Raw genomic sequence first — 24,123 nt, 5'->3', positions numbered from 1 at the left:
CTTTATATATGGAAATATTTGAATTAGACAAATCAGTTTTATTTTACAACGAAAGATGAGAGTTGTGTGAGTAAAGTCAATAAAACGTATGACGTTTGGAGAAAATTGTTTTACTTATAATATATTGGCTATGTAAACAGTTAAGAGTTGTTTACATTTCACTTGATGTACATGAATAATGTAATTTTAATTCATAATTTGCAAATTTAGAAAACAAAAAAAAAATTTCTTAAAACATTGACAACTTGAATTTTTGTAATTTTCCAAATGAAAATAAAACTATAATGTTATAATTTAAATAAATACCGATTCAGCTTGTATGTTGACAGTATCGGAGCTCTGGAATAACAGAATGTAATCTTTTAGTAACGTTTAATAAAGTAATAAATTGTCACCTCTTAGTCGTAAATTTATTGCTAGCTGTATTCCGATAGCACATTCACCCAGGTATGTAAGCGTAATCATAAATGATTTTATATAGATTTATAACACTCTACCACTAACTCTTTAAATTCATATTGATTTCTTAAATATATTTATATGTGACCGCTAAACAGTAAGCAATGCCAAATTCACAAGATTTCAAATTATTTAAGTTCTGTCATTTTATTGCTTTCTTAAATTACATCATTTTAAAACATGTTGGTTCATGTTCTAATAGAATAATTGTTCCTTGCAAAATATGAGCATAATGGTTTTTTTTTAATTTATAAGTTGCAAATTTAGACAAATATAACCTTTTTTTTTAAAACATTGACAACCTAAATTTAATTTTTTAAATTGAAATGGCAACAATGATGTTATAAGAGTAATTTTAAACAATACCTGTTCAGCTTTTACGTTGATAGTATCGGAACTCTGGAATAAAAGAATGTAATCTCAAAATAAACTATAATAAATTATCAAAATGTTATCTCTTTGTATTAAATGTATAGATCAATGTATTTCGATAGCAAATCAACCAAGCATAAAGACGTAAAAATAAATTATTCTGTAACAGACTGGACCTCTTGTATGATTTATTATATTGTATTTAGCATGAAGTTGTATAAAAGTAGAGTACCTGACCAACGGAAAGAGTGTGTGAGCGACTAGTCATGTTTTTCCATGCTTTTTATAAAATCGCTCACTGACGTTAGGGGAGATAATGAAGAGTATAAAAGGGGAGCGCAAGGGGAACTAAGGGCCTGGGCCTGTATAGAAGAATGTTGTAAGCTGTAATCACGTCACTTTGTCTCTGAATTGTAGTTTGCTTGGTATTATTTCACTATGGATTTTCATTATTAATTCCGACGGATTTCTTTTATTAATGTGAATAAATTTAGTAAATTGAAAGAATTGTCGCTTGTATTCATTGAAAAACTCACAATAACACCGTATTGTCTCCTCTACAAATACGCGTTGTTACATTGTTTTTTTTAAATGCCTTCAATTGCAACATTTTAAGACATGTTGGATCATATTTTAACAGAGTAACTAATATTTTTTAAAACATGACAATTGGATGTACATATTCAGGAAGGTGACATTTTAGCAATTTTAACGACTATGTTATTTTGAATTAAATTTAAATTCTTACATTATTAAATAAATAGAAAAATTGAATTAGACAAAACAGTTTAGTTATACACTGAATGATATACAGAAACCTAGAGAAAAACCATGCGAGTGAGAGAAATAAATAAAAGATGAGAGTTTTGTGAGTAAAATCAATGGAAAGTACAACATTTAAGACAGGTATTTTACTTATATTATAATTTCTATACAGACAGTTAATAATTGTTTATATTTCACTTCATGTACATGAATACTATAATTTAAATTTATATTTCGCAAATTAAAAAAAAAAACATTTTATTTTTAAAACATTGGTAACATGATTTTTTTAAATTATCAAAATGAAAATTAGCCTTAATGTTATAAAAGTAATTTGAAATTATACCTGTTTAGCTTGTTCGTTGACAGTAGCGGCACTCTGGAATAAGAGAATATAATCTTTGAGTAACGTTTAATCTATATATATATAAAGCAATGTATGTGTGTGTGTTTGTTTGTCCTTTATGCATTACTGCACCTCTCATCACATCGCCGTGAAACTTTGGGAAGTTGTTGAGAATATTCCTGGGGAGGTTTCTGCGAAACAAAATATTTCAAATTCGCAGGGGTGGCGCCCCGGCAGAGCGCGATTTGTTTTTCTCTATATAAGGTATATAAAAATAAAAAGTCGATTTTGGTTTGGCATCGTTCATCTGATAGCCATGAGACTTTGGGGAATTCATAATAACACTCTAAGAAAGGGTTCTGTAAAAAAATAATTTTTAATTTCGCAAGGGCGGCGCCACGGGAGGGTGCGATTTTCCTCTATATATGGTATATAAAAATAATAAACGTGAATTGCAGTGACAGGTTCATCCGATAGCCATGAAACTTTGGGGAGTTCATTGTATAACTCTAGGGAAGGGTTCTGTAAAAAAATCATTTTTAATTTCGCAAGGGCGGCGCCGCGGGAGGGTGCGATTTTTCTCTATGTACGGTATATAAAAATAAAATGGTTTGGCACCGTTAATCCAATAGGCATGAGACTTTGGTGAGTGTATTAGAATACTCTAGGGAAGGGTTCTGCAAAAAATCATTTTTAATTTCGCAAGGGCGGCGCCACGGGAGGGTTCGATTTTTCTCTATATATGGTATATAAAAAAGTCGATTTTGGTGTGACACCGTTATCCGATAGCCATGAGGCTCTGGGGGAGTTGATTAGAACAATTCAGGGTAGGGTTCTGTAATAAAAATCCTTTTTTAATTTCGCAAGAGCGGCGCCACGGGAGGCTGCGATTTTTCTCCATATACGGTTTATACAAATAAAAGTCTATTTCGGTTTCACACCGTTCATCCGTGTACCATGAAACTTTGGGGAGATGATTAGATCACTCAATGGTAGGGTTCTGCAAAAAAAAATATTGTTTAATATTGCAAGGGGGGAGCGATTTTTTTTCTCTATACACGATATATAAAAAATAAAACTCGGATGCACCATATAGGATACAACTTTCGTCAATACACGGTTTGGCGCCCAGAGTTTTAGAGCGACTATGTTGGCACTTGACATCCCTTAATCGAGCGTCCTGCATAGCGAGTAAAAGGTACTACTATATTCAGCGGTAAAACTACAACAGGCTTCTAAAAATAACTTTGTAACGCGAGGAAAAAATAACTTTTTAAATATGAGGTGTATATTGAGATCGAGCATCTAATAATAGACCGTTAGTAACGCTAGCATATTGCATCAGTCACACTGATGTTTAAAACACGTCAAATACTTTTTTTACGTGTTAAAGAAAAAAATCCTGTTCATTTGTGTCACTTTAGCGAATGACAAAATCTGCATCATTATTAACAGGATGCTATTTGGCACGATGGCGCCTATTACTTTTAAGAAGACAGGGGTCGAACGCCGCGCCTATGCGGTAGTGTAATCGGGGGGTGGGGGGGGCCTGAGAGCGCCGCTGTACGTCTCTGACACGTGGGCGGTCACCGAAGTGTGTTCTAACATTATTTCGGTGAGTGATTAATGTACACTCAATGTTTTCATGCGGTAGTGTCGGTAAACCTGTGTCCCGATATTTATGATTTAAGCGCAGGCATTGTTTACATTTAAATAACTCACTTTTAGAAAAGACGGTCACGCGTCAAAGAACATACGATTGGTAACGCGTTGGTGAAATCCTTCTAATAAATTTCGTCAAACTTTCTTCTATCCCCGCGGCAACACGCGGGGGACGGTTTAGCACATTCACCCAGGTATATAAGCGTAATCATAAATGATTCTATATAGATTTATACCACTCTACCACTGACTTCTTTAAATTCATATTGATTTTTTAAAAATATATATTTATATGTGACTGCTAAACAGAAAGCAACGTCAAATCCACACGTTTATAAATTATTTAAATTCTGTAAGCCTCACTTTTTTGCTTCCTTAAATGTTAGAATTTTAAAACATGTTGGATCATGTTATAAAAGAGTAACTAATCCTTTTAAAATATGACCATTGGATGTAGATAATTGATGAGCTTACATAATAGCAATGTGACACACCAGGCGCATGAGTAGAACACCCAGAGAAAGAGAAAAGAAAGCTCCCAAAGGCAAAGCAGCAGAAGGAGTCTACCATTTTCAAAAGATAACACAGGATGCTTTTATAAATATCTCTCGAATGTGATAACCGCTTTAAAACGACCACATATGTGTTTGTTACAACAAACTATAGATTTAAGTAGTAGTTAATATAGTTCATTATAACGACAGAAACCTAAAGAAAAAGAGTGCGAGTGAGAAAAAACAACTAAAGATGAGAGTTTTGAGAGTAAAGTCAATGGAAAGTACAACATTTGGAGATAGGTGTTTTACTCATATCATAGTGACCATGTAGACAGTTATGAATTGTTTACATTTCATTTGAATTATATGAATGATTTTGTTTTAATCTACAAGTTGCAAATTTAGAAAAATAAAACATGTTTTTTAAACATTGACAACACAATTTTTGTAATCATAAATGATTCTATATAGATATAGATATCTATATAGATTTATACCACTCTACCACTAACTTCTTTAAATTCATATTGATTTTTTAAAAATATATATTTATATGTGACAGCTAAACAGAAAGCAACGTCATATCCACACGTTTATAAATTATTTAAATTCTGTAAGCCTCACTTTATTGCTTCCTTAAATGTTAGGATTTTAAACTTGTTGGATCATGTTGTAAAAGATTAACTGATCCTTTTAAAATATGACCATTGGATGTTGATCATTAGTGAGCTTACATTAGAAAAATAAAACATGTTTTTTAAACATTGACAAAACAATTTTTGTAATTTTCAAAATGAAATTAAACAGTAATGTTATAATTTGAAAAAATACCTCTCCAGCTTGTTCGTTGCCAGTAGCGGAACTCTGAAATAAAAGAAGGTAATATTTAAATAACGTTTAATAAAGTAATAAAATGTCACCTGTTAGTCGTAAATTTATTGCTAGCTGTATTCCGATAGCACATTTACCCAGGTATATGAGGGTAATCATAAATGATTCTATATAGATTTAAACCACTCTACCACTAACTTCTTAAAATTCATATTGATTTTTAAAAAATATATATTTATATGTAACTGCTAAACAGAAAGCAACGTCAAATCCACACGTTTATGAATTATTTAAATTCTGTAAGCCTCACTTTATTGGTTCCCTAAATGTTAAGATTTTAAAACATGTTGGATCATGTTGTAAAAGATTAACTGATCCTTTTAAAATATGACCATTAGATGTTGATAATTAGTGAGCTTATATTAGAAAAATAAAACATGTTTTTTAAACATTGACAACGCAATTTTTTCAATTTTCAAAATGAAATTAAACTGTAATGTTATAATTTGAAATAATACCTCTCCAGCTTGTTCGTTGCCAGTAGCGGAACTCTGGAATAACAGAATGTAATGTTTAAATAATGTTTAATAAAGTAATAAAATGTCACCTCTTAGTCGTAAATTTATTGCTAGCAGTATTCCGATGGCACATTTACCCAGGTATGTTAGCGTAATCATAAATGATTCTATATAGATTTAAACCACTCTACCACTAACTTATTAAAATTCATATTGAATTTTAAAAAATATATATTTATATGTGACTGCTAAACAGAAAGCAACGTCAAATCCACACGTTTATAAATTATTTAAATTCTGTAAGCCTCACTTTATTGGTTCCCTAAATGTTAAGATTTTAAAACATGTTGGATCATGTTGTAAAAGATCAACTGATCCTTTTAAAATATGACCATTGGATGTTGATAATTAGTGAGCTTACATTAGAAAAATAAAACATGTTTTTTAAACATTGGCAACGCAATTTTTTCAATTTTCAAAATGAAATTAAACTGTAATGTTATAATTTGAAATAATACCTCTCCAGCTTGTTCGTTGCCAGTAGCGGAACTCTGGAATAACAGAATGTAATGTTTAAATAATGTTTAATAAAGTAATAAAATGTCACCTCTTAGTCGTAAATTTATTGCTAGCTGTATTCCGATGGCACATTTACCCAGGTATGTTAGCGTAATCATAAATGATTCTATATAGATTTAAACCACTCTACCACTAACTTATTAAAATTCATATTGAATTTTAAAAAATATATATTTATATGTGACTGCTAAACAGAAAGCAACGTCAAATCCACACGTTTATAAATTATTTAAATTCTGTAAGCCTCACTTTATTGCTTCCTTAAATGTTAGAATTTTAAAACATGTTGGATCATGTTATAAAAGATTAACTGATCCTTTTAAAATATGTTCATTGGATGTTGATCTTTAGTGAGCTTACATTAAAGCAAAGTGACACACCAGGCGCCTGAGTAGACCACTCAGCAAAAGCGGAAAAGAGAGCACCCATAGACAAAGCAGCAGTAGGAGTCTTCTCAAAGAACTGAAGCCAACAGGGATGTCTTGGGAGATTGCAAAATTAATAGCCGGAGATCGGACGAAATGGAAGGATATGGTGGAGACCTTATTTTCCACGAGGAGCAAAGAGGACTACGTCATTTAAGTCATGTCTTATTTAAGAAATAGTGCATGCATTTTCAAGAGATTAAAAGATGCTTTTATAAATATCCCTCGAATGTGATAACCGCTTTAAAACGACCCCATATGTGTTTGTTACAACAAACTTTAGACTTAAGTTGGTAATAAATATACTTCATTATATTGACGACATTATTTAAAGTTAATTTGTAGTTTTTAAATTATTAAAAAATAAAAGATTTTATAAAGACAAATCAGTTTAATTTTACACTGAGAGATATACAGAAACCTAGAGAAAAAGAGTGCGAGTGAGAAAAACAAACTAAAGATGAGAGTTTTGAGAGTAAAGTCAATGGAAAGTACAACATTTGGAGACAGGTGTTTTACTCATATCATAGTGACCATGTTGACAGTTATGAATTGTTTACATTTCATTTGAATTATATGAATTATTTTGTTTTAATCTACAAGTTGCAAATTTAGAAAAATAAAACATGTTTTTTAAACATTGACAACACATTTTTTGTAATTTTCAAAATGAAATTAAACTGTAATGTTATAATTTAAAATAATACCTGTCCAGTTTGTTCGTTGCCAGTAGCGGAACTCTGGAATAACAGAATGTAATGTTTAAATAATGTTTAATAAAGTAATAAAATGTCACCTCTTAGTCGTAAATTTATTGCTAGCTGTATTCCGATAGCACATTTACCCAGGTATATAAGCGTAATCATAAATGATTCTATATAGATTTATACCACTCTACCACTAACTTATTAAAATTCATATTGAATTTTAAAAAATATATATTTATATGTGACTGCTAAACAGAAAGCAACGTCAAATCCACACGTTTATAAATTATTTAAATTCTGTAAGCCTCACTTTATTGCTTCCTTAAATGTTAGAATTTTAAAACATGTTGGATCATGTTATAAAAGATTAACTGATCCTTTTAAAATATGTTCATTGGATGTTGATCTTTAGTGAGCTTACATTAAAGCAAAGTGACACACCAGGCGCCTTAGTAGACCACTCAGCAAAAGCGGAAAAGAGAGCACCCATAGACAAAGCAGCAGTAGGAGTCTTCTCAAAGAACTGAAGCCTTCTTCTTCTTCTTCTTCTTATACGGAAACCGGCTCAGAAGGTTGACTTCCATCAGCCAGGCAGGCCTCAGTGTAGCATACTCCGACCACAAGAGTTCCCCACACCTCGGTCGCTACTTCCGTGGGCTCTCACCGGGCTTTCCTTCCCCACCCACCAGACGCGGGACGTCGTCCCACCGCCTGGTACCCAGCTTGATCGTGGGGGGCATTCCGCCAGATCAAAACCCTCTAGCTGCTGTTATCTGCTACCGGCCATTCCGCACCCACTAGGGGGACATGAGTTTGGTCGGACCAGTGGCATTATTCCGAAGCCCCGTTAAGGCCGCAGCTTAAAGTCAAAATATCTGACTCTTTTGGTTCCCGGCAGTCTTGCACCTCTCCTCCCCCACGCTATTATGTGGGGGACTTGGGAGTCCGACGTACCAGACTCTTCGGAAGAGCCGAATGCATACAGCAGTTCTACTCGGCCAGATCAAAAACCTCTAGCTGCTGTTGGCTACCACTAGCCATCCCGCACCCACTAGGGGGGTCATGAGCTTGGTCCGACTAGTGGCACACATCCGAAGCCACGTGAAGGCCGCAGCTTAAAGTCAAGACATCTGGTTAGGGTCGAGAGCAAAACCCTTCTTGGTTCCCAGCAGTCTTGCACCTCTCCTCCCCCACGCTATTTAGAGCAAGCGACGGAGATTCGCCCGCCTAGTGCGGACAAATCTCCTGTCTCGCTATCATGTAGGGGCCTTGGGAGTCCGACGTACCAGGCTCTTCGGACAGAACTGAAGCCAACAGGGATGTCTTGGGAGATTGCAAAATTAATAGCCGGAGATCGGACGAAATGGAAGGATATGGTGGAGACCTTATTTTCCACGAGGAGCAAAGAGGACTACGTCATTTAAGTCATGTCTTATTTAAGAAATAGTGCATGCATTTTCAAGAGATTAAAAGATGCTTTTATAAATATCTCTCGAATGTGATAACCGCTTTAAAACGAACCCATATGTGTTTGTTACAACAAACTTTAGACTGAAATCGTTAATAAATATACTTCATTATAACGACGACATTATTTAAAGTTAATTTGTCATTTTTACATTATTAAAAATAAAAGATTTTATTAAGACAAATCAGTTTAATTTTACATTGAGTGATATACAGAAACCTAGAGAAAAAGAGTGCGAGTGAGAAAAATAAACTAAAGATGAGAGTTTTGAGAGTAAAGTCAATGGAAAGTACAACATTTGGAGACAGGTGTTTTACTCATATCATAGTGACCATGTTGACAGTTATGAATTGTTTACATTTCATTTGAATTATATGAATTATTTTGTTTTAATCTACAAGTTGCAAATTTAGAAAAATAAAACATGTTTTTTAAACATTGACAACACAATTTTTTTAATTTTCAAAATGAAATTAAACTGTAATGTTATAATTTGAAATAATACCTCTCCAGCTTGTTCGTTGACAGTAGCGGAACTCTGGAATAACAGAATGTATTGTTTAATGTAATGTTTTTTTAATTATTGACAACACTTTTTGTAATTTTCAAAATGAAATTAAACAGTAATGTTATAATTTGAAATAATACCTGTCCAGCTTGTTCGTTGACAGTAGCGGAACTCTGGAATAACAGAATATAATATTTAAATAACGTTTAATAAAGTAATAAAATGTCACCTCTTAGTCGTAAATTTTTTGCTTGCTGTATTCCAGGTATATAAACGTAATCATAAATAATTCTATATAGAGTTATACCACTCTATAATTAACTTCTTTAAATTCATACTGATTTTTTAAAAATATACTTATATGTGACTGCTAAACAGAAAGCAACGTCAAATCCACACGTTTATAAATTATTTAAATTCTGTAAGCCTCACTTTATTGCTTCCTTAAATGTTAGCATTTTAAAACATGTTGGATCATGTTATAAAAGATTAACTGATCCTTTTAAAATATGACCATTGGATGTTGATAATTAGTGAGCTTATATTAGAAAAATAAAACATGTTTTTTAAACATTGACAACGCAATTTTTTCAATTTTCAAAATGAAATTAAACTGTAATGTTATAATTTGAAATAATACCTCTCCAGCTTGTTCGTTGCCAGTAGCGGAACTCTGGAATAACAGAATGTAATGTTTAAATAATGTTTAATAAAGTAATAAAATGTCACCTCTTAGTCGTAAATTTATTGCTAGCTGTATTCCGATAGCACATTTACCCAGGTATGTTAGCGTAATCATAAATGATTCTATATAGATTTAAACCACTCTACCACTAACTTATTAAAATTCATATTGAATTTTAAAAAATATATATTTATATGTGACTGCTAAACAGAAAGCAACGTCAAATCCACACGTTTATAAATTATTTAAATTCTGTAAGCCTCACTTTATTGCTTCCTTAAATGTTAGAATTTTAAAACATGTTGGATCATGTTATAAAAGATTAACTGATCCTTTTAAAATATGTTCATTGGATGTTGATCTTTAGTGAGCTTACATTAAAGCAAAGTGACACACCAGGCGCCTGAGTAGACCACTCAGCAAAAGCGGAAAAGAGAGCACCCATAGACAAAGCAGCAGTAGGAGTCTTCTCAAAGAACTGAAGCCAACAGGGATGTTTTGGGAGATTGCAAAATTAATAGCCGGAGATCGGACGAAATGGAAGGATATGGTGGAGACCTTATTTTCCACGAGGAGCAAAGAGGACTACGTCATTTAAGTCATGTCTTATTTAAGAAATAGTGCATGCATTTTCAAGAGATTAAAAGATGCTTTTATAAATATCCCTCGAATGTGATAACCGCTTTAAAACGACCCCATATGTGTTTGTTACAACAAACTTTAGACTTAAGTTGGTAATAAATATACTTCATTATATTGACGACATTATTTAAAGTTAATTTGTAGTTTTTAAATTATTAAAAAATAAAAGATTTTATAAAGACAAATCAGTTTAATTTTACACTGAGAGATATACAGAAACCTAGAGAAAAAGAGTGCGAGTGAGAAAAACAAACTAAAGATGAGAGTTTTGAGAGTAAAGTCAATGGAAAGTACAACATTTGGAGACAGGTGTTTTACTCATATCATAGTGACCATGTTGACAGTTATGAATTGTTTACATTTCATTTGAATTATATGAATTATTTTGTTTTAATCTACAAGTTGCAAATTTAGAAAAATAAAACATGTTTTTTAAACATTGACAACACATTTTTTGTAATTTTCAAAATGAAATTAAACTGTAATGTTATAATTTAATATAATACCTGTCCAGTTTGTTCGTTGCCAGTAGCGGAACTCTGGAATAACAGAATGTAATGTTTAAATAATGTTTAATAAAGTAATAAAATGTCACCTCTTAGTCGTAAATTTATTGCTAGCTGTATTCCGATAGCACATTTACCCAGGTATATAAGCGTAATCATAAATGATTCTATATAGATTTATACCACTCTACCACTAACTTATTAAAATTCATATTGAATTTTAAAAAATATATATTTATATGTGACTGCTAAACAGAAAGCAACGTCAAATCCACACGTTTATAAATTATTTAAATTCTGTAAGCCTCACTTTATTGCTTCCTTAAATGTTAGAATTTTAAAACATGTTGGATCATGTTATAAAAGATTAACTGATCCTTTTAAAATATGTTCATTGGATGTTGATCTTTAGTGAGCTTACATTAAAGCAAAGTGACACACCAGGCGCCTGAGTAGACCACTCAGCAAAAGCGGAAAAGAGAGCACCCATAGACAAAGCAGCAGTAGGAGTCTTCTCAAAGAACTGAAGCCAACAGGGATGTTTTGGGAGATTGCAAAATTAATAGCCGGAGATCGGTCGAAATGGAAGTATATGGTGGAGAACTTTTGTTTTCCGGTCCACGGAAATTACTTAAATTTTGAAAGAAGGCATAGATTTTCAATCTTGCAACTTTTTGTGAAATGTTATTTATGTATCTGAAATAGTACTAAATTTATAGGTATATAAATAATTGAAAGTAGAAAAAGTTCCACTTGCGGTTATAGGAAATCGCTGAAAGTTTGATACAAAACGACAAACTTGATATATTACTTATATACGAGATTTCATCAACCAAGGTGTAACGGTACTCAAGTTATAGTTTTTACAGACACACATACATACACACACATACATACTCACACACAGACTTACGGGACAAGATTGCAAAATTATGTTTTTCTGACTCAGGGAGGTGTAAAACGTCGAGATTGTCAAAAATCGTGATTTTTTTTCACGATTACAATACTTTTTCTAAAAGTATTTCTCAAAAATTTGCAACCTTGTCCGTATGTCCGTTAGTGTATGTGTGTACGTATGTGTGAGTGTGTGTGCATTTATGTCTGTAAACACGTTAAGTTGAATACCATTACAGCTAGGTTGATAAAATTTCATATATAAGTATCAAGTCAAATTTGTAGATTCTTAAAAAAATTTCAGCGATTTCAGCAAGTACAACTTTTTCTAATTACAATTTTTCAAAAGAATATAATTTGTAAGTACAAGATATTTTTTCTCTGCCTTCTATAAATTTTTAGTAATTTCCGTTGACCGGAAGCAGTAATTTACGCTATTTCTGAATTCTAAAAAAAGGCATGTGAATTTATAAAGTACTAACAATATCCCGCACTATTATGATTATATAGTCTGGCGCTCACATGGTGCTCAAGTATTTTTTCTACTATATTCTATTCTATTATACATAATTTAAGTAATAAAAAATAGATTTAAAATATTGTCTACATCCCGAGTCTCCATTCCCCGTAGTGTTGTAAAAGAACATTTGAGGAAGTTTAAAGGAGATCACTCCCGGTTCATTTTTATAACAAGAAGATTAAAAATTCTGTAGTTTAAAAAAATGTTAGTATAATGTTAAGAGAAAAAATTGAAATAATACCTGCTTTATTTGTACGTTGATAGTATAGGCACTCTGGAATAAAAGAATGTAATATTTAAACAACGTTTAATAAAGTAATAAAATGTCACCTCTTAGTCGTAAATTTATGGCTAGCTGTATTCCGATAGCACATTCACCCAGGTATATAAGCGTAATCATAAATGATTCTATATAGATTTATACCACTCTACCACCAACTTTTTAAAATTCATATTGATTTTAAAAAAATAAATGTATACATGACCGCTAATCAGAAAGCAATGCCAAATTCACAAGATTTCAAATTATTTTAGTTCTGTAAGCGTCACTTTATTGCTTCCTTCAATTACATCCTTTTAAAACATGTCGGTTCATGTTATAATAGAATAACTGTTCCTTGCAAAATATGAGCATTATGTTTTTTTAATTTATAAGTTGCAAATTTAGACAAATATAACCATTTTTTAAAACATTGACAATCCAAATTTAATTTTTTTTAATTTAAATGGTTAGAATGATGTTATAAGAGTAATTTTAAACAATACCTGTTCAGCTTTTACGTTGATAGTATCGGAACTCTGGAGTAAAAGAATGTAATCTCTAAATAAACTATAATAAATTATCAAAATGTTATCTCTTTGTATTAAATGTATAGATCAATGTATTTCGATAGCAAATCAACCAAGCATAAAGACGTAAATATAAATGATTCTGTAACAGACTGTACCTCTTGTATGATTTATTATATTGTATTTAGCATGAAGTTGTATAAAAGTAGAGTACCTGTCCAACGGAAGGACTGTGTGAGCGACTAGTCATGTTTTTCCATGCTTTATATAAGATCGCTCACTGACGTTAGGGGAGATAATGAAGAGTATAAAAGGGGAGCGCAAGGGGAACTAAGGGCCTGGGCCTGTATAGAAGAATGTTGTAAGCTGTAATCACGTCACTTTGTCTCTGAATTGTAGTTTGCTTGGTATTATTTCACTATGGATTTTCATTATTAATTCCGACGGATTTCTTATATTAATGTGAATAAATTTAGTAAGTTGAAAGAACTGTCGTTTGTATTCATTGAAGAACTCACAAAAACACCGTATTGTCTCATCTACAAATACGCGTTGTTACATTGGTTTTTTTTTTAAATGCCTTCAATTGCATCATTTTAAGACATGTTGGATCATATTTTACCAGAGTAACTAATATTTTTTAAAAAACATGACCATTGGATGTACATATTCAGTAAGGTGACATTTTAGCAATTTTAACGACTATGTTATTTTGAATTAAATTTAAATTCTTACATTATTAAATAAATAGAAAAATTGAATTACACAAAACAGTTAAGTTATACACTGAATGATATACAGAAACCTAGAGAAAAAACATGCGAGTGAGAGAAATAAATGAAAGATGAGTTTTGTGAGTAAAGTCAATGGAAGTTACAACATTTTAAGACAGGTATTTTATTTATATTATAATTGCTATGTAGACAGTTAATAATTGTTTACATTTCACTTCATGTACATGAATAATGTACTTTAAATTTATATTTTGCAAATAAAAAAAATAAAACAATTTATTTTTAAAACATTGGTGACATAATTTTTTTTAATTATCAAAATGAAAATTAGCCTTAATGTTATAAGAGTAATTTGAAATTATACCTGTTTAGCTTGTTCGTTGACAGTAGCGGCACTCTGGAATAAGAGAATATAATCTTTGAGTAACGTTTAATAAAGTAATAAAATGATTCTATATAGATTTATACTACTCTACCACTAACTTCTTTAAATTCATATTGAATTTTTAAAAATATATATTTATATGTGACCGCTAAACAGTAAGCAATGCAAAATCTACACGTTTATAAATTATTTAAGTTCATTGCTTTCTTCTTCTTCTTCTTTCTTAATTTTTTAGTGTTGGAAGGGATCTGCCAGATGGATTGAACTCGAGACTTTTTTCGAATGTATCAACCACGAGCTTTTGCCGACTCGACCACGCCTCCATCACAATTAAGGATACCTGTCAACTGGTTATGCGCCATTGAGGCCACTGACTCCGATTTCAGCCTGCTTTTCTTTTTGGATTTGCTTCCATAGCCTTTGTCCAACCAAGAACAAACTACAAGGCAGCAGTTGTTTGATTTTGGAGTTGTCTCTCCCAGAAGAGTGGCTGTGCCCATCTAACGAGCCTCATCTGCCCGAGGGTTCGAACTGGAGAAGTTTTGGTTTAGCAACCATGAGCTTTACCGACTCGACCACGCCGACCCCTAATTGAATCATTTTAAAACATGTTGATCATGTTATAAAAGAGTAAAAAGAGAAAAAGAGAACTCCCAAAGGCAAAGCAGCAGTAGGAGTCTTCTCGAAAAACTGAAACCAACAAGGATGTCTTGGGAGATAGCAAAATTAATAGCCGAAGATCGGACGAAATGGAAGGATATGAAGGAGACCTTATTTTCCACGGTGACCGGAAAGAAGCGCAACGGAAAAAAAAGCGCAACGGAAAAAAGCGCAAAACAAAAAGCGCAACAAAAAAAGCGCAAACTGAAAAAAAGCGCACACAGAAAAAAGCGCAAACAGAAAAAAGCGCAAACGGAAAAAAGCGCAAACAGAAAAAAGGGCGAACGGAAAAAAGCGCAAACAGAAAAAAGCGCACACGGAAAAAAGCGCAAACGGAAAAAAAGCGCAAACGGAAAAAAGCGCAAACAGAAAAAAGCGCAAACGGAAAAAAGCGCAAACAGAAAAACGCGCACACAGAAAACAACAATCAGAAAAAAGCGCAAACGGAAAAAAGCGCAAACAGAAAAAAGCACAAACAGAAAAATGCGCAACCAGAAAAAAACAGAACGAAAAATGTGCAAAAGAGAAATTTAGCACAAAGACCTATATCGATTAGATGACACATTTATACATGACTGTTAGGGCTTCTGAGAAAGTGTCGTGTTTGATCACGTGATCTTCTACCATTTAAAGCGTACCACTACCGTGTGCATTTCCATCATCACGATACAGGCGACAATCGCTTTACACAATGCCTATTATTTTCTTGGTCAATAATTAATGAACTACTATTCTCGTATAAATAAACATAAAACTATCAAGAATGTGACGTTTTAGTGTAGGTTCGTTGTTGTCGGGGAAAGAAGTTAAAAAGTACACTTGTTCTTGTTGTGTTAGAGTGATGTCGTAATGTAGTCCAGTCTTAGTATTGTTCGTTCAAGTCGTTCTTTGTAATGCAATAAATAGTCAAATTAATGTCATCCTGTCGAATCATTTGTATACCTTGATGTCGTCGTGCTTTGCGATGAGCTACTGAATGGCTAGACAGAAAATAATGGTAGTGTAGACCCTCTCAATTCATAGTTGCGGGACACATAGACCCAGGTATATATATATATATATATATATATATATATATATATATATATATATATATATATATATATATATATATATATATATATATATATATATATATATATATTTTTTTTTTTAATTTATTTATGGGTAGGTGGGTAAGTGGGTGGGTAGGTTGTTAGGTGGGTATGTGGGTAGATGTGTGGGTGAGTAGTTAGGTAGGTGGTTGGGTATTTGTGTAGATGATATAGATTATGCACATTTCCATTTTTCTAGCTTAGTAACAGTGATACAAAACTCGAAATTTCAAACTGGTTTGGCGTAATGTTAGTCCATTGATCCTGTTCAGCCCTACATTACATAGTTAATCAGTTTAACAATGTAGATGCCATTGGAGTAGGTGTAAGTCAAAGCCTGATGTTATTTTAAAACTTCATCTCTCTTTGTTTCTTTATAAAAAGGTTATGAAAGTTTTTTAAGGTATTTTACTGAAATGTTTACCGGACGAATGCAAAATGATATTAACAACCATAGCTCTTCTATTATATAGTCTACATTCAGTGTTTCTTCCAGACTTTTTTTTCGGGGGGAGTTGGGGTGATTTCGGGGTGGGGGGGGGGAGGATTTTCAGGGGGGGGGGGGGGTCAACATTTGGGGGGGGGGGCGGACACTAGTAAAAGTGTATGTTTACTTTATAAATTCTATTTCGTTCGGTGGGGGGGGGGGGGGGGGGGGTAAAAGAGATGCCTGGAAGAAACTCTGGCTACATGCTGCCCATTATGCTGTTCAGTACATGTTTTGGTTGGGGTTAGGATTGTTGCATATAAGTATTCGCATAGATTTAGAGTAGCGTCCCTTTTGTTTACAAGTTTTCATTACCCTTCAAACAAAAGCTTATTTTAGTTATATTGAGATTAAAGAATGTAAATAAATAGTAGGCCTACACACAATTCTGTAGAATAGGAACGATTGGGAGGGAAGTGACATTTAGCGCAGGAAATTTAGAGGTTAGGTAGGGTATAATAAATGGTGGGGTTAGGAAAGTTAAGGGGTCCATTCTCTAATAAGCAGTCTATGTCTCTTTCGTACTTTCGTGTTGGTTTATTGTCGAACCTGTCCTCACCTCACATCACAACAGTTGGGTGACGCTTACCGTGTAATGTTAAAATAAATAGCATGTAATTGAGTTAGTTCGAAGTGAGTTTTCCTACAAGCCCAACGCACTAATTAAGGTTGTCGCAAAATGTAACAAATATGTAACATATGTCAATGATTTCTAGTACAGTTTACGAAACTAACGAACTTCGTCGATACTTTTTTGGTGGGAAGGTGGGTAAGTGGGTAGGCGAGTAGGTGGGTAGGTGGATAAGTGGGTAAGTGGGTAAGTGGGTAGGTGGGTAGGTGGGTAGGTGGGTAGGTGGGTAGGTAGGTAGGTAGGTAGATAGGTGGGTAGGTGGGTAGATAGGTAAGTGTGTAGGTGGGTAGGTAGGTAGGTGGGTAGGTGGGTAGTAGGTAGGTAGGTAGGTGCGTCATGATGTGAAAAAAAAATTAAATACATAATTGTTATTTTTGTGCGATTGAATGTTGTTACGAGAGATATGACGAATGCATGTTTGATGACGCGGATGAAAGAGAGTGAAGTATTGCCATAGGAACGGGTTGTTATGGTATGCAAGCTAGGTAGTTCGGACAAGGGAGAATGTGAGAGATGCTTCGTGTAATGTCGATATTAAGGATAGTTTTATGTTTATATATATACGAGAATAGTAGTTGAATAATTATTGACCAAGAAAATAATAGGCATTGTGTAAAGTGATTATCGCCTGTACCGTGGTGATGGGAATGCACGCTTTAAATGGTAGTAGATCACGTGATCAAACACCACACTCTCACAGCAACCCTAACAGTCATGTATAAATGTGTCATCTAATCCATACGTCGTTGTGCTAAATTTCTCGTTTGCACATTTTTCGTAGCGTTTTTTCTGGTTTCGCATTTTTCTGTTTGCGCTTTTTTCTGAGTGTGCTTTTTCTGTTTGCTTTTTTCCGTGTGCGCTTTTTACCGTTGCGCTTTTTGTTTTGCGCTTTTTTCCTTTGCGTTTTTTTCTGTTGCGGTTCTTTTCGGGAACCATCTTCCACGAGGAGCAAAGAGGACTATGTCAATTAAGTCATGTCACATTTTAGAAATAGTGCATGCATTTCAAAAAATAAATAGATGCTTTTATAAATACCCCCTCGAATGTGGTTACCGCTTTAAAACGACCCCATATGTTTTTGTTAAAACAAAATATAGATTTAAACGACGATATTCAAAATTGTAATATTACGTTATTAAAAAATTAAAAGATTTGAAAAAGACAGTTAAATTTTACTCTGAGAAAAATACATAAACCTAGAGAAAAAAAAGAGTGAGAATGAGACGAATAACTGCAGTTTTAGAGCTTTGTATGAAAAGTAATTGAAACATTTAAGATTTGGAGACAGGTTTTACATTTATGATATAGAGGCGATGTAGACAGTTATAAATTGTATAAATTTCATTTGATTTACATGCGTTAAGTATTTTAAATTTATTTACAAGTAGCAAATTTAGAACAATTAACTTTGTTTTAAAAACTAATTTACTTTTATTTTTAAAAAATGAAAGTATGATGTTAAAAGAAAAATTTGAAATAATACCTGTTCAACTTGTACGTTGATAGTATAGGCACTCTGAAATAAAAGAATGTAATATTTAAGTAACTTTTAATAAAGTAAAGAAATGTCAATTCTTAGTCGAAAATATACAGATATATGTATTTCGATAGCACATTCATATAGGTATATAGGCGTAATAATAAACAATTACCACTCAGCCTACTTCATTACATATATATTGATTTTATTTATGGATATATATTTGACAACTAAACAACAGTATGAAATGCCACAAGTTCACAAGTTTTTAAACTATTGGTGGTTAGTAAGCCAAACTTAATTGATCCCTTCAATGCCATTATTCTAAGACATGCTGGTTTAAGTTATACAAGAGTAACTAATCCTTTTTTAAAATGTGAGCATTGGATGTACTTAATCTGTGAGCTTACATTATAGCAATGTGACACACCAGGCACCTGAGTGAATCCCCAAGGTATAGCGGAAATAAGGGCGCCCAAGACAAACCTGCAGGTTCTCAAAGAACTAAATCCAACTGGAATGTCTTGGGAGATTACAAAAATATTAGCCCCGGAATCAGACGAAATGGAAAGATATGGTTGAGGCCCTATGTTACAATTTCTGTTACAACAAACGATAGATTTAAGTTCGTAATAAATACACTTCATTATAACGACTGTTATTTTAGATTAAATTGTAATTCTTACATAATTATATATATGGAAATATTTTAATTAGACAAATCAATTTTATTTTACACTGCGAGATATACAAAAACCTAGAGAAAAAGAGTGTGAGTTAGAAAAAAAAATACTATAGATGAGAGTTTTGTGAGTAAAGTCAATAAAAAGTATGACATTAGGAGAAAGGTCATCATCATCATCATTCCTTTGTGGTCCCTGGGGAGCAAAGAGCCGCAACCACACATCTCTATTGGACTCGGTTTTGGGCTGCTCCCTTTATCTGTGCCCATGAGAGCCCAGCTGTTTTCGCCTCTTCTTCAACCGTTATTCTCCGTGTCTTCCTTAGCCGGCCCACCCTCCTTTTTCCCTGGGGATTCCAGTCCAAAGCGTGTTTTGCGATGTTTTCTTTTTCTTTTCTTAATTGGTGTCCGATCCATCCCCATTTACGGGCCTTGATATCTGTCTCTATTGGCTGTTGCTTTAAAGTTCGCTACAGGTCTTTGTTTGATATTTTGTCTGGCCATTTGTTTACGAATGCCCGTAGCTTATCAGTATTTGTCTTCTTAACCCTCCAAGTGTCCGAGCATATAGCACCACTGCCTTGACATTTGAGTTGGAAATCCAAGACATGCTCCGGAGTGACAGGGCCGTGGACCTCCACATCGGGCGCAGTGAGTTGAAGGCCCATCTAACCTTGTTGATACGGCATTTTATGTCCTCGTCTGCTCCCCCGTCCTTATTGATCACGCTTCCCAGATATGTGAATGTGTTTGTTCCTCGTAAATCTTCTCCATTTAGCTATATAAGCAGGTCCTGGCTATTATTGATTCTGATGACCTCTGTTTTATTTTTATTGATTTTTAGTCCAACTTTGGAGGCTCCTTCAGATAGCCGATTTAGTATGTTGATGCTTGTGAGATAGTAAGCAGATGTCATCGGCTAAATCAAGATCTTCCAGCCTTTTGGCGAAACTCCACTGGATTCCTGTGTCGTTTTTGTGGTTTTCAACATGATCCAGTCGATTACCATCAAGAATATCATTGGCGATAGCATACATCCCTGGTTTTGTTAGTTTTCCCTTGTGTATTACCTGACTGGTGGAGTCTTCATATAGTTTCTGTGTGATAGATATACATTTTTGGAGTATTCCATAGTGGCTCATTAACTTCCAGATAACATCTCTATTCACACTGTCAAACGCCTTTTTAAAGTCGACAAAAGTCATGTATAAGCGGGATTGCCACTCGAGGGACTGTTCCATAATGATGGGCAGCGTGGCAATGTGGTCAGTACATGACCTGTCTTGACGAAAACCAGCTTGTTCTTGTCTCAGCTTTTTGTCCAAGGCATCTCTAAGTCTCTCTAGGATGATTCTTGTCAGCACTTTACTTGGAACTGAAAGAAGCATTATCCCTCTCCAGTTGTTGCATTGTGTCAGGTCTCCCTTCTTTGGCAGTTTTATCAGGTATCCCAGTTTCCAGTCAGATGGGATTATCTCTTCTTCCCAAATCTGCTTAAGTAGAGGATGTAGTATGTCTGCTGGTATGACTGGGTCTGCCTTGAGTGCCTCTGGTGGGATGCTGTCCGGGCCAGCTGCTTTGCCATTTTTCATGTTTTTTATTGCTCTTATTGTTTCTAACTTTGTGGGTGGATCTGTACACATATGTAGTAAGTGGTTTGCAGGTGGTATATCAGGGAAGTTTGATGAGAGACGATGGTTTAAAAGCTCATCAAAGTGCTGTACCCATCTGTCTCTCTGTTCTGTGTCACTTGTTAAAATATTTCCTAATTTATCCTTTACTGGTTTGTTGGGGTTGATATTCTTGCCTGATAGGGTCCTGGTTACTTCATAGAGCCTCTTCATTTTTCCTTGTCGTGCTGCAGTTTCTGCCTCCGCTATCATCTCTTGTATGAACTGTCTTTTGTCTTCTTTTGCACTTTTCCTGACCACGCAATTTACTTCATTATAATGTGTTCTGAGGTTTATTTTCTCTTTTTCATCCTTACATTTGTTCATCTTTTACTTTATCTCTTTTCTATTTTCAATTTTGGCCCATGTCTCTGTTGTGATCCATTTTTTTGTTCATTTTTTCTTCTTCCCAATATGTCAGTGTATGTTGACTTCCATAGTTCCTGTATTCCTAGCCATTTTTGCTCTACTGTTTCTTCTGCCAGGCTGGAGAGTGCTTCATACCTATTTTTTACCGCGCGGTTAAAGTCTTGCTTTATTTTTGGACTCCTAAGATATGCTGTATTGAATTTAAAGTGCGGTTTATCAGCTCGATCCCTGTAGAATTTTAGTTTTGATTTTAGTGTTGCAACTGTAGACAGTTTAGAATTTCTTACATTTCACTTGATGAACATGAATAATGTTATTTTAATTTATAATTTGCAAATTTAGAGAAATAAAACCTTTTTTTTAAACATCGACAACATACATTTTGTAATTTTCAAAATGAAATGTTATAAGAGTAATTTGAAATGATACCTGTTTAGCTTGTACATTGATAGTATCGGAACTCTGGAATAAAATAATGCAATCTTTAAATAACCTTAATAAAGTAATAAAATGTCACCTTTTGGTATTTAATTAATAGATAACTGTTTTTTGATAGCAAATCCGACATACATAAAGACGTAATAATAAATGATTCAATATATTATATCTCTTCCACACTCTTTTTAAGTATTTAAATTATCTAAGTTCTGTAAGCCTCACTACATTTTTACCGTCATTGACATCATTTTTAAGACATTGATTCATATTATACTTAGGAAAATAATCCTTTTTTACAAGCTTTTATTTATTTCGCAACGTTTGTTTTTTTGTGTGTGTTTTTTGTTTGCTTGTTTATATGTGGGTTTGAGGCGAATCTTGTAACTCAATTTTGACACACTTCTAAACATTTTAGATATGTTTCAGTTTGATGGCAATATAGTATATTTATTTTTTAATTTAATAAATTGTTTAATTAGTCATTAAAAATTAATTAAATGGTTTTAAACCTAATGGGCAATAGCAAAGTTAAACCACTCGATTGATTACTATATTCAATAACAGCAAAGGAGATTACTTATATTGACTAGATAAAAGCGATCATCAGTCAAGTGAGCAGTGGTTCAAGAGAATGTTTACAATCGTAGAGCTGGTCGATCTTATATAGACTTTTTAAGGCAGATAATAAGTCTTTAAACTAAGGGGAAGGTAACATGATTAAGAACTTGCTGTGGGTTTTTTTTTTTAAATATAATCACGGACGGCTGCTTCCATTAAAATAGTCTTTTAGACATCGCGAGATGCTGATAATGTTTTAAGGCATGTATTTTTAGTTGTTTCGACGTCATAAATTAGGAATCACTAAAAGGTAGAAAATAAAACGAATAAAAAAAAACACTTTACAACAAGAAACTTTAAACAGCACTAAAAATTAAAAAAAAAAAACTAATTTTACAAAGACAAATCAGTTTAATTTTACACTGAGAGATATACAGAAACCTAGAGAAAAAGAGTGCGAGTGAGAACAATAAACTAAAGATGAGAGTTTTGAGAGTAAAGTCAATGGAAAGTACAACATTTGGAGACAATTATGAACTGTTTACATTTCACTTGATTTACATAAATCATGTTATTTTAATTTATAAGTTGCAAATTTAGAAAAATAAAACTTTTAAAAATTATTGACAACATAAATGTTTGTAATTTTCAATATGAAATTGTAGCTATAATGTTATAATTTTATAATTTGAAATAATACCTGTTCAGCTTGTTCGTTGATAGTATCGGAACTCTGGAATAACGGAATGTAATCTTTAAGTAACCTTTAATAAAGTAATTAAAATGTCAGGTTTTAGTCCTAAATTTATAGATAGCTGTATTTAGTACATCCACAAAGGTATATAGGCGTAATTATAAACGACTCTATATAGATCTCTACCACTTACTTCTTTAAATTATTATAGATTTTTTAAATAGATATGTACTTGATAGCCAAACAGTAAACAATGTCATATCCACAAGCCTTAAAATTATTAACTTCTCTAAGCCTTACTCAATTGCTATCTTGAATGGCATCATTTTAAAACATGTTGCTAAATTTATAGATAGCTGTATTTAGTACATCCACAAAGGTATATAGGCGTAATTATAAACGACTCTATATAGATCTCTACCACTTACTTCTTTAAATTATTATAGATTTTTTAAATAGATATGTACTTGATAGCCAAACAGTAAACAATGTCATATCCACAAGCCTTAAAATTATTAACTTCTCTAAGCCTTACTCGATTGCTATCTTGAATGGCATCATTTTAAAACATGTTGCTTTATGTCATACTACAGTAACTAATCGTTTTTACAAGCCTTTTATAGTTCGCAAGTTCAGTTGTTAAGTTAAGTTAAGTTAAGTTAAGTTAAGTTAAGTTAAGTTAAGTTAAGTTAAGTTAAGTTAAGTTAAGTTAAGTTAAGTTAAGTTAAGTTAAGTTAAGTTAAGTTAAGTTAAGTTAAGTTAAGTTAAGTTAAGTTAAGTTAAGTTAAGTTAAGTTAAGTTAAGTTAAGTTAAGTTAAGTTAAGTTAAGTTAAGTTAAGTTAAGTTAAGTTAAGTTAAGTTAAGTTAAGTTAAGTTAAGTTAAGTTAAGTTAAGTTAAGTTAAGTTAAGTTAAGTTAAGTTAAGTTAAGTTAAGTTAAGTTAATATATATATATATATATATATATATATATATATATATATATATATATATATATATATATGATTTTAAGTCTCTATATAGACACATGCATACATACATATATGTATATACGTATATAAATATATAT

At 32.8% G+C, this 24,123-nt stretch overlaps 1 protein-coding gene across 1 annotated transcript in view; it reads right to left on the bottom strand.

Annotated features, from left to right (window-relative positions):
- The window catches only part of LOC131945162 (uncharacterized), a gene marked incomplete at its 5' end in the record, with an annotated part of 68,547 nt that overhangs the window by 44,206 nt on the left and 218 nt on the right, over positions 1-24,123 (bottom strand). The window contains 9 exon segments of the mRNA XM_059306179.1: positions 5,969-6,001; positions 9,778-9,810; positions 10,971-11,003; positions 12,626-12,658; positions 13,150-13,182; positions 14,272-14,304; positions 18,648-18,680; positions 21,795-21,827; positions 23,062-23,094. Of these exon segments, the coding sequence (XP_059162162.1) occupies positions 5,969-6,001; positions 9,778-9,810; positions 10,971-11,003; positions 12,626-12,658; positions 13,150-13,182; positions 14,272-14,304; positions 18,648-18,680; positions 21,795-21,827; positions 23,062-23,094 (297 nt within the window).

Source organism: Physella acuta, unplaced genomic scaffold (genome assembly GCF_028476545.2).
Source record: "Physella acuta isolate Inbredline_101_S28 unplaced genomic scaffold, ASM2847654v3 ptg000529l, whole genome shotgun sequence".
Classification (NCBI taxonomy): Eukaryota; Metazoa; Mollusca; class Gastropoda; family Physidae; genus Physella; species Physella acuta.
This window is presented reverse-complemented; position numbering and strand designations above follow the sequence as displayed.